Source organism: Gadus chalcogrammus, chromosome 23 (genome assembly GCF_026213295.1).
Source record: "Gadus chalcogrammus isolate NIFS_2021 chromosome 23, NIFS_Gcha_1.0, whole genome shotgun sequence".
In the NCBI taxonomy this organism is placed as follows: Eukaryota; Metazoa; Chordata; class Actinopteri; order Gadiformes; family Gadidae; genus Gadus; species Gadus chalcogrammus.
Window position 1 is genome coordinate 12,297,382 of NC_079434.1, and position 12,483 is coordinate 12,309,864.

Genomic DNA, 12,483 nt, shown 5'->3' on the forward strand with positions numbered 1-12,483 from the left:
GCCAACTAAGCAGTATTGAATAGACGACAAGAGAGGACGTAATTATGATACAAATCCAACTCCAAAGGCTGATATAACTCACACCAAAAAGCATCCTATTTCTAATAATGATATTGGTCACATATGCTATATCTCAACTATACTGGACAACAGAGACATTGAAAATCATGATAACAAAGTTCCACTGCCTCATCTGACGGCATTAAAAAAAACTCTTCATAAGTCAAAACAGCATGAAAAGGCATTGATTCAAACAATATCCCTGGTATATAAAGCAGGAATGCCCATAATGCAGAAATGCCCCACCAAAGACCATTCCAGGGCTCTAATTCCAGGGACCTTGAACCAAATGAATGCCCCCTATAAAATGAAATACTGCTACTGATGTGGTTTGACAGAATATGGCCCACAGGAACCGGGTTCAGTGAGTAAAGAGCAAGTCCTATTTTCTGTTTGAGAAAACATGCACATCCAAGTGTTATTATACCTATTCACAAAGCAAGCCTTTGCTTATAACACCGCATTCAGTGTGAGGCCAAGCCATATTTAGTCTCAGTCTTTTGGTAAGCAGTTTGTAAGCATGCATCAGCTACACATCAGCTTAACAACACTCATCACCGACCAACCAATGAGCCGATGGGATTGCTCCAGTTCAGCAAAACAAAGGAATGATAAAAACACAACAAAGAGGAACTTACTAGCACCAGTAAAACCAGTGGCCGCCGAGGCCTGCATGGCCTCCCGCCTGTAGTCCCTGTCTTTGGGGAAAGTATTGACAACCGTAGTCTTCGTGGGCTCTTTTTGCCTCTGCTCTCTGTGGGACAGAGCACAAAACACAGTCTCATCAAAACAAGGGGAATATGTCCATCAATCCGGATTTAGTTTATTCACGACCTGGTCGTTGACTTTGGCCATGATGAACCGAGTCCTGTAACAGAAACACAGTTACCTCTCCAGCCAGTCTTTGGGCTTCTCCCACTGGGACACCTCTGTCCTGCAGTTGTAGTAGTACTTCTTCCCAGAGGAGCTGATGTGTTCGGACCAGTCATCCCCGGGCTCATAAGGCTGTTGGAAAACAAACAAACGTTTAATCAAAGCGGGGCCTTTCAGTTCAAGCTGTGATCAACAAGCTGAAGCAGCGGAGAGGAGAGGAGCGTAGCGTATGAATGCAATGGTTGCCCGCGCACATGCAGACGAGTGCGTGTGTGTACACACGCGCGCTGGAGGAAAGGCTTCTGATGCAAGAGTTTGCAATTCGAGATGCGAGAGAGATATCCAATAGAAAGGCTACCATCCTATCGGATTCTAAAATTTCACTGTTACTAGGGAATGTTTTTTGACAGGCAAAGTCACCAAATGATTCAAAGGACATTTTCCCATGCAAGCTTCAAACCTAGTTTTAAACAAAGGTTTGAAATATTTCAATGTTAGAGTCACCAATGTCAAAGCTCGGACACCTTATTGGATGTTAAACATTTACAAGAATGAGGTTGATGCATAATGATCACTTTATCATCTTTTATCCATTGTTTCCCACAGCCGTCTAAAGGTGAGGTGGTGTCCCACTGCTAAATGACCGCCACATGAAAGAGTGGAAGAAACCTTTCACCATATTATGACAATATGTGCCACTGTTCATTCAAATTTTAAGAAACAGCCTACTGTTAGGCTTTTATACACTATAACATTTGCCAATAGAATGCACCGCAATTAATTAACACATGCAATCAAACAGAGCTCTGAACCGTCTGATTACTCACGGTAATCACATCCGATCATAACAAAAACCCCAGCGTTGGAGAATAGAAGCGGTTCACTTTCATCAAATTTAAAATACATGTGAATGATGCGTTTCATAGTATAGAACAAATATGGCAACGTTCAATTAAGAAGAACAACACAAATTCACAAAGGAAAGACACACGTCTTTAAAGCGCACAAGGTCTTCAATAAGCGCTCCATAATAAGCGTTCCAGCGCAGGGAGCAAAGAGACAGACTCAGTGGTCCAAGTCACCACGGGTCTAGCGCTGTTAACGGCTGGATCCTGAGCGCTAACGCCCCTCTTTCTGCCCCGCTTCGTTATTGGGCAATTCCTTTTCTAGTTGACTGCATGTGCTTGTAGGAGACAATAATAATAAGTAAAACAGAAATAATAATTTCTGACCAATCAGGACCTCTCTTCCCTGATTGTCTCATGTTATCCATCTTGCCTGTCAATCACATATAGCTAAGCTTCCCCCGAGGTATGTGAATGTAAAACCAATCAATGACAGCACTGGGGGAGGGGTTTTCGGAGATGGTCATTATCAAAACATTGGTCTCTTCTCTTTCGAACTCTTAAACCTTGCCTAAAGCAGCCTCTATAAGCTGTTGGATTTAAATTTAGTTTAGTTATCATAATGCATGCGGTATATATTTATTAAACCAACAATGGTTTGACTGAGAATTGACTGAAGTTGACTCTTTATACTTTTCCAGTTTTAGGGGCCTCTTTTTCTGGAACCCCCAACCACACTTTTGTCTGGGAAACCTCGTTATATCTAGGTGTGTATTGCAACTTCTAGGGGAGAGAGAAGCACACCTTCCCAACAAGCAAGTTACAGGGCTTAAACTAATCATTACGACGAACATGGACCGTCCAAAACATATGGATCTCATTGATTAGTGCGACAATCGTTTACAACTCTAGGTGAACTGTTCTGAAGCGTAGTTATTTTTTTAAGTGTAGAACATTGACCCACAATGAAGAAATGAAATGAATAATCTATAAAGAGAGTGAAGCTCTGAGGCTGGTACCTCGAAAGGCTAACACCTTTCAATTGGAAGACTAATCCAATTGCCAAAACGCTTACCCAACCCGCAATTGGTGCACATACAAGTCTTGTTGTTTGGTTGTTAAACAAATACAATTAGCAGCAGTTCACCGACAGCCGTTGTGTCTAATGAGGTTAAAATTTTCTCTTTTTTTTTTAAAGCGCTTTCTAAAACATTTGGAAAATGGTGCTTCAGTTTGGAATTAAATGTTAAGACACACAATTAGAACAAAGTAAGGAGCTAACAGAAACGATTGAGTGTTTTAGATGTTACTACCCTGATATACCGTTACACTCCAGTGCTTACAGAGGGCAGAAAAGACAGCCATAAATACTTTAACCCATCACTGCCTGAAATGATGTTGAGATATAAATCCTTGTCCAAAACTCACAGCTCAAAACTCCCAAAATTCACCCAAAGAAGAAGAGGATTAAAATCAAACAGTGATTTTGAAAACAAAAAGGAGATGGGCTATGAGCGATTTGACCCCATGCCGAGTACTGCCATAAAGAGACTTAAGATGAGCACTTACTGTGTCTGATGTCTTGCTGGGATTAGAATGGTTGGAGTTGTGCAGAGAGCTGTGGTTGTTTTCTTGTGGAGAAAAACTGGTCCCTGGTAGAAAGCACAAAGGAAACAATGTTAACACCAACCCGTCAAATAAAATAAAAGACGCACTAAAATAATTTATAATTGAACAGCAATTAAATGTTGTATAGATACAGGGAGGACAAGTGCTTAAACCTTTTTCGTGCCATGCGAATCAGAACGCATATTAATGATTCCATCAGCGCAGAAATAAGAGATGAGTCATAGCAGTAGCCAAGACATCGGAAGTACAATTACCATTTCACTCAGCATGGTACTATTCTTCATACCACATCTGCCTCTTAGCCTGGCATTGTGAGACGAATTGCAAAATGCGATTAGTCTGGACCCCCTCTGGACAATTGGATAGTCCTACAACCAATCATAGCAACCAAACAGGTGATGCAGCACTGAGCGATTAAAGAAACACATATTTCTTCTTCACAAAAGCTTTTAAGTGCAATCGCTTATTCTTCTTTTAGTGATAATATACCGTCCAGTTCGTTTAACAATGTCTCATTAGCGGAATCAGCAGACCACAGCCATCTGATGCGGGGCCCTCCTCTGCCCCGTCATCTTACTAAAGCTGCCTCGTATTAGATTAATGATGTGATTGGTTGGTCCATGTCCTACCTGGAAGAAATCTTTTTGAATGGGAGGGGAGTCAGACCTTATCTGCAGAGCAAATTAAACATGAGCTTGCGAGATTCGTCTAGTTACAAGGGTATCTGCCTCTTGGGTTCAGAAGTACCCACTCCAACCACACAGTAAAACGGTGCCAATGGTGCGTTATTGTAATACAAGCTTTGTTCTGGGAAATCTTGCAATATTCCCGTTAGTCTCGAATCAAAAAAATGGGCTAATCTGCATGAGGTTTAGGTTAGCGGACCAATCACAGCCCTTGCTGCCACCGCCTCAATGCAAGCAAAAAAATTTTGGGAGGCGCATGTCAGTCCCTTGCGTTGACTGCAAGGATGTAATTGGTGCGTAAACCCCCTTGCGTTGCGTCGACATACAACCATAACTAAGCCTCTAGGCCACACCAGCTCCCCTGTCCAAACGGAGAGAGAACTAAAATGCAAGTAGTAAATGTATGTCAGAAAACAATATCAACCAAATACAACTCAAAATAATGCCAGTGGACAGGCAGCGCTGCCCACATTTGCTGTTGTCCAATGCCGTTATGTACATTTGCACATTTTGTGCGTTGCAAAATGCCAGTCACCAAACGACCTGCAGGAAAGACCGTCGGACTGACTAGCCAGGTAGGTTCTGCTTTCATTCATCAACTTATCTTCTGGCGCTGTATTTATTTTTGACCCCCTCATAAATCGACATCACAGGCAAACATCTTAAATAAAAATAAAGTAGTACCGTTTTTGGGTTGTCCTTGGAAAGCATACTTTACACATTAAAATAATCCTTGGGCCGGAGTCTAGTGGTTAGAATGCTTCGAATCCCAAAGGTTCAATTTAATAACGGTTTAATAACTGAAGCTAGCAGTCAAGGTAGGCATCCTTAAGCAAGATGCCTAACATGCTCATTAAGCTTTGTAATCCCAAAAGGAAAATAAATTCACTGCATGTGGCTTTAAATAATAGTGTGCTAAATTACAACAACAAAAAAGAAAAACTGTTCTGGACCCCGACACATTTCCATGAATAAGGATTGTTTGGCTATATAGTATTAAAATCGATGTAACCAGAATCAAAGCAGCTCAGCCATGCAATAAATTGATGTTGGGGATTTGAGGAGACCGTACACAGTATTATGAGCTCAGCGGTCCGAGAGATGTAAACGCTGTAACGTTCAGCATCATAAATCTCCACTAATAACAGCCAGGTACAGAAGTGTATTCTCATTCATTGATTTCCTAATCCAGCAAACATACCAAGGCAACTAATAAAGTTTGAGTAAAATGATTAGTGGTACAAGTAGGAGGCTTTTGTGGGAGCACACTATTTACACATATTGCCATACCACTTCCAACAAAGTGGTTTAGAGCAATTGTTGATCAAAAGGGAAACATAGTGAAGCCCAGCCTAGTAGCAGAGTCAGCAGATACTGGCTTACTAAGGAACACACACACACACACACACACACACACACACACACACACACACACACACACACACACACACACACACACACACACACACACACACACACACACACACACACACACACACACACACACACACACACACACACACACACACACACACACACACACACACACGGTTCTGGACGCAAGTGATTTTTGAATTTTTTTAAATATTGACCATGCTTAAAGGAAGCAGGATTATTACCCAATTTTTCACTTTATTTTTACACAGTTGAAGATTTTATTTAAAGACACACATTTGTCTTGTTATCTTTATTGTTGATCCGAAAATGATCCGACCCGTGACTCAAAAACCGTGACCCGATCCGAACCGTGAGCTTTGTGATCACACACACACATTAACAATCTCTCTCTCTCACACACACACACACACACACACACACACACACACACACACACACACACACACACACACACACACACACACACACACACACACACACACACACACACACACACACACACACACACACACACACACACACACACACACACACACACACACACACACGTGGGATGAAAACAGTTTTCACATATTATAGATCTTACCAGTACTGTGTACCAATTTCAGTGAAGGCTTTTCATTATAAATGAGCATGAGAAGTATCCCATTACAATATCCTATCTTTGCATGAATATTCTACAGCAAAGACAGCAGGAACACAGCGAGTGAGATGAGGTCTCGGCCCTCAAGAAACAAACAGATGTAATCATGATTACAATGTTACTCTGAAGTATCTGAAGACTGATGACTTGGCATAGAGGCATGTTGTCATTGCTTGTAAAACGTGTTTCACCACAAGAACTTGTCTTAAGTCCTGTGCCAGAGTATTTGTGCGACGGATGCATAACGGACGTCATTAGTGCTGCGATACAGCTACAAAACACAAGAGAAGCAGCATTCCTCTGTTCAAAAGGGATTCCAAATATAAATTATATATGTGATCACATCATAGCTTAATTTACCAATTTCTTCATTAACCACGTCCCTTATACCCAGAGCTGGTCTAAATAGCTATTCAGGCTTTGGAATAGCCATTTCATTTTCCAAACCGATAACCTAATAACGCTTTGTCAAACACATGCTGAAACACTGGGGTCAGGCCAAACATACTGAGGTTGTATTTTGGTTAGATTATCAGAAAACTATGGATTTCCAATTTTATACAGGCCTCGAAAAACTATGTACACAGCATATTTCAAATTGATTAGATGCTTCCGCCATATGTATCCCAAAAGCACATGACTGCATTTGAATGTAGATTGATTTACAGATGGCAGATTGAAATCTCGGACGGAAACCATATGAATAATTAAAAAGTTTGACTATGTAACTAACTTATGAGCATTGACTGTGTTTAACAGGTTCAGATTACAGTTGGATCACAAAGAACAGTCTCATGGTGCGTTTTCACTGCAGGGTGCGGTACGGTTTGCAAAGGTGCGGTACGGATTGCGTTTCCACCGCCAAAAGTGGGCCTGACCCGGACTGAGCCGTACTCGTTTTACCCTCGTCTTCAGTACTCCTCCGTTGGGGTACTGAGACGCCTGATAGGGTGCCGGAAAATTCGAGCTACACACCCCCTCCGTTGATTGGTCAACAGAATCGTCACTTCCGGGCGACGTGGGGATAAAAACAAACGAACTCTAGCCTCCTTGATTATCTGCCATATGAAAAGTATAGAAGGCCAGGAACTGTTGCTGGACGACTTCCATGGTAGCTCTTGGTTTAATGTGTCGCGTTCAACTTTTCCATTGTTTTTATTGAGCAGGCTACACTGTCGCGCGGCTATGATGTTTACGTAGCTGCCGCGGCGATCGACATCCGACATATCTGAGCATCACATAATGTAGGCCCACAGTTATCATAGAGGCTGGCATACAACTGTCATCATCAGAGGCATTAATGGATGTGATGGGGGACGTCACAATTAGGCAACAAGCTATGCCAAGTGCTCTGCTTAGCTGAGACAATCAAGTGCGATGTGATTTTATCGTAAACCCTGTTATAGGAACTTGTCATTGCAAAGCGAAACAGCTCTACCTTGCCGTGTTGCTTCGATCACATGTTATGAAATGCAGACCAATAGAAGCTGATTCATGGCATCGTAGGAAAACTAACAATTTTATACAACAGTGATTTACTCAAAATGGGACCAGGATCAAATCAACTTGAACGACCAAATACAATTAAAAGCTATGCGTAGTCATATTATACAAATATAATGGAACTCAAATCATGAATGTTCATTACATCAAAATCCATTCAGGCACAAAGCTGTCATTGGATGTCACCAAGTATGAGCAGGAGGCTTAGTATTCCCACCAATCATAATGCCAGTAGGGCCTAAACTTATTTGATAGTAAGACTTAATTTGTTCTCCCACAATTGCCAAGCAAATCAGGAATCAATAAGTCCCACAGACCGTGGAAACACCAGTTTAATTGTAGTATTTGGTTGCTGCAATGCAAACTATGTGCATTATGGTCAATGTTAAATAATTAGGAGAGCACAATGCACATCTTAAATAATTAGGGCTCAGTGTAGTTTTTGAACATGAGGCCACTAGCCCAAGTTCGCTGAATTTTGACCTTTGCTTGTGAATCTGTCAAGCCAATCTGTCAAAAGGCATAAATTACCAGCTAAACGTGTCTGCTTTCTATGCTAAAACCTACAAATAGAGCTACAAATACACACGTCTCCTATGTGTCACTTTTAAATTTGACAGCTTCGAGCTAAGCTGTCAAACAAAAACCTTTAACTTTAAAAAGCCAGCAACAGTCACCATTAGCAAGAAAACTGGAGATTTATGATACAAAAGAGTTTCTTGGTGATGAAAGAAGATTGCAAGCATTCCTGGTCCAAGCCGAGGTAGTCAATGCACTGCTCATATACTGCTCTCATCGAAAGGACCGAATTGCTTCTTTCATGTTGTTTACATTTCACAACTGGCTGTCAAAAAGCATGCTTGGTACTGTTTAGGAAACCTTTGCTTGCCTAAACCAGCAAAAAGTAAAGACGTTGAATAATATATGCCAGGCAGGTTAAATGATTAAAGGAAAAACCCAGGAAAATACTATGTTTGTTATTGTCGTTTAGTGAATTTTTCCTTTTTTTTCTATGAAAATATTTTGGATGGATGATTAAAGCAGGTATAATGTACGAATCCAAGTATAGCACATCAACCGTTCTTCAGCATTATTACAAGTCAAATGTTTGATCAGTCTGATTTATTTTCCAAATGAAAGCTTTTCAAAACCATTACTCAAGCGCCGTGTCCAACCAAGATATTACAAACAAATATCAAACCAGAAAACACATGCACTACAAAGACCTCCAGCAACCCATAAGATATTTTATTTTCTTATAGATGTCATGTAATCAGGAAACACTAAAGGAAATCTTCTGAATGAAGAAATCAGCTAACATCATCTTACTGAAAATGTAATTTTAGTGATACTTTTAACGTATTCCTGCTTGCGATCACTAGCGGTTGTTATTGTCGTTCTGTGGCTGCATGAATAATCAGTGGCTCGTATTTTTCTCACCTCCATCCCGGTCTCTGCCGCGGTGCGTGTGGACTGCCTTCGCTCTGCTGTGGCCAGTGGTGTCGATGTGTTTGTTTTCAGGGCTGTCTGAGCGCCTGAGCATTTTGCAGGGGGGAGTGATGTCGGCGGTGTCTCGCATCTTCTCATGGCGGTGGTCCCCCCCTGGATGGCGCTTGGATGGGTATTTGAGAGTCTGCAAGCACAAATTGAATACCCCTCTAGAATCTTATGCGTCACTGACATGTCACCATATTATTGTAATCAGGAGCCACTGTGTGGAATTCTAAGCATCTGGCAAAAGTTTGTGCTGTGAGCTTAACAACACAATATCATAGGACACTGTTTTAATATGGTTCTATGTGTTGTCAGTGAACTAGGCACATATTAACGATGCTGCTTACGGCGAACTTTGAGGGTGGGCTAACTGGTACTTAGGTACATGATGGATAAGTGAAATACTGATATTCTTAGAGCCAATCAGTCCAGTTTAATTAGGTCAGACAGATGCATTATGATTGGCAATTCCGCCTTTACCAAAAAATATTTATTAAAATAATACTAAATAATTTCTTACTCAACAATATATTAGATGATTGTTGTTTGATATTCGCTCTGTTCTTACGATAGATTGCGTATAGGCCCAATCGGTCCGGCTAACAGGCAAGCTAATGTTAACAGGCTGACGTTAGCTTAAAGCTTCAATAATACTAGTCAATATCATTTTCAAAAGCTTTGGATTCGACGGATAGCGGCGTTTGCATTGTCTTATTCTGCTCATCATTATTGAAAAGCAGACATATCAGCACGAGAGAGGTTCACGTGAAGCCAAACGAGCTACTTTTCGGTGTATTTTCCGCACTGTCTGGGGCCTGTGGTGCTCTCTGGAAGCCTGAACTAGAGTGTCCATTTTAATCTTGTTTGTGCTAGCTGTTGAGCTAGGGAGCTAACAAGTACCTGATAGGGCTGGGAATCTCTTCGGTCGCACCTGCAAATACAAATAAAATGGTTATTGATACTGGCGAAAACATAATTTATGACACACTAGGTAAAAGTCAGGTAAACAGCCAAATGTTCAAGTTTCAAGACACTTATTTTGGTTTAAATAAAAATGGCGGATTGTCAAAGCGCATCTACGAGGAAAAGGAAAATCTGTAATAAGTCGTAATAAAAACATGTTTACCCATCGCCGAGTCTCGGTTGTTTCCCTGCATACATTACCATCAATGCCGTGTTAGTGTGTTTGGAGTGGGATGTGAAAGATTGGCAAAGGTACTATGTTTTCGTGTGGTTTCAGTCACCAGCAATCGCCAATGATTTCAGCCGAGCTGTGTGTATTTCAACGCACTCAGCTTCGCTAGTCGGAAGAGCGCCCTAACTCAGTCCATCTCCCACCCGCACCGACTACCCTTCTCTCGGTACCGAGCCGTGAAGCTGGAGCTGCATCTTGGGTTGCCAGGGAAGGAAACCAATAACAATATGCAATAACACTATTTATGCACTTTAGAGGGTTTATGTATTTACTTTGATTCGAATTGGATTTCAAATATATTTTCTTTAAAGATTAACCAGTACACTTCCACTCCTTATTAAATATATTAGAGACGTGAATCCATCTCCCAATGCAACACATATGCTATACATTTGTTTGAATTTTAAATGTAAATTATCAAAGCCATTAAAAATGTGATGCTTGGATAATTCTACTATTTACGTTTAAGTTACGGCGGGGTGGATTTTTGTATTATTTAATTTAGCAATCATACCAGACTATGATTTCTGAAATTACGTATTTTTCTTGTCCTGGCAACCTTTATCTGCAATTCTCCATTTACTTGTCCGACAGCAACAGTCGGAGCGTGATCAAATGTAATTGCAATCGACTATAAAAAAACACATGGTTACTTCGATCATATTTTATAATTGACTGCATCATATACTTCACAACAAAACGATACGATAAATTCAAGTTTATATCTGATCATCATAACAACAACAACATGCCCATGATACTTCATAACTTAATCTCTTGCGACACCTGGTGGTGATACTTTATTATCACCAATCTGAGATCTGATAATAAGCCCCCTGTCTATCAATGCATTATATTCTAATAGGTCCCCTTATAACCAAAGTTCATAGACGTACATACAATTCACTGTTGTGAACGCTAACAGACATGCGTTTAAGAATGATTAATAGGAGTAAAAATAAAATAGAAAGAAATGGCAAAGTAGCACGAAGAAAGGAGGTTAAGCAGGCAGCGAAAGAGCCAGTACAACCATCTCCACCGGTGACAACGTATATCATACAGTAACCAGATATTTCGTATTGTTCTATACATATTTGAATACACTAGATTGCAAAAATATCACGGCAACTTCAACACATATAATCAAAACAAAGTTTGTGTGTGTTGGTTTGAGTGTGTGCATTTTTGTTTAGATTTCCGAATGAATAGATTAGAAGGCCCATAGCCCAACCTTGAAGTGCATCGTTTTCGAATGCTGAATCGCAACCTCTTTTGTCCACAAATCAAGGCCAATCATCATGAAACAAAATAACCAAAACCCCTTTCCTGCCCTGTGACCTGTAGCTTGTTGAAGCCATACCTTATTATAAATTCATGTTCAAGAATATCAATGCTGGAACTGCAAGTCAAATATTTCTCCATTCAGAACGTTACATACAAAAATGTTTCGGGGCTACATTACATTTATTTAATATCTTAGGTGTTTTCTCAAGCCGCTAGTTTCAAGTAATATTATATTCCTAATTAATTTACAAATGGCAGATCATTTTCTTAAAAATGTCCTGCTGTAGGGTTTCTTATACCATTCAGATTGGTTGCATCAATTACGACACAATTTGCATCTTCCTCGTTATTTTGTTTATCCTCTTCCTAACCGGTAGGGGAAGGTATTGAACCATTTTGCTACAAACAACGTAACTGAACTCACCTGTTCAACGCAACTGAATGCACAAGCCGAAAGTAATTCGAGCTGTGTTCGTTTATTTACAGTCTACCATGTTTGATAACGTTTAGATTGTGGTTGTTCTGTCTTATATCAATTCACATTCATTTGTACTAATATGATAGCTTCCAAGATTTTGCATACATTGGTTATATTAATTTGTTTAAACTTTAAATGCACCACGATAATATTCGTCAAAATAAATTGCCGTGTGTGTTTTATAATCAACATTTAGGCACAAGTTTGGTCATGCAGAGAAAGACTTCCTTCTTGCAAACATAATATGATTGACTATTCAAAGAGCCAATAGAATTACTTAGTAACGCCTTCAAAAATAAATTGACCAATGACAGTAACGCCTGGAAGCTTACGTTGGGACGCCCCCCGGCACTGATCCCGGAGCCGCTTTCTACTTTCTTGTAACCAACCACTAC

General features: G+C 40.4%; 1 protein-coding gene across 2 annotated transcripts in view; it reads right to left on the minus strand.

Annotated features, from left to right (window-relative positions):
• The window catches only part of waca (WW domain containing adaptor with coiled-coil a), a 25,795-nt gene extending 15,153 nt beyond the window's left edge, over nucleotides 1-10,642 (minus strand). The window contains exons 1-6 of one of the 2 annotated variants that reach the window (XM_056583801.1): nucleotides 10,258-10,642; nucleotides 10,032-10,062; nucleotides 9,078-9,270; nucleotides 3,348-3,430; nucleotides 950-1,065; nucleotides 699-814 (exon numbers count right to left, since the gene is read on the minus strand). In XM_056583801.1, the coding sequence (XP_056439776.1) occupies nucleotides 699-814; nucleotides 950-1,065; nucleotides 3,348-3,430; nucleotides 9,078-9,270; nucleotides 10,032-10,062; nucleotides 10,258-10,298 (580 nt within the window). In that variant the 5' untranslated portion in view covers nucleotides 10,299-10,642. The remainder of the gene's footprint in view (nucleotides 1-698; nucleotides 815-949; nucleotides 1,066-3,347; nucleotides 3,431-9,077; nucleotides 9,271-10,031; nucleotides 10,063-10,257) is intronic. The other variant, XM_056583800.1, reaches the window with a different exon arrangement.
• Between the last annotated feature and the right edge of the window lie 1,841 nt (nucleotides 10,643-12,483).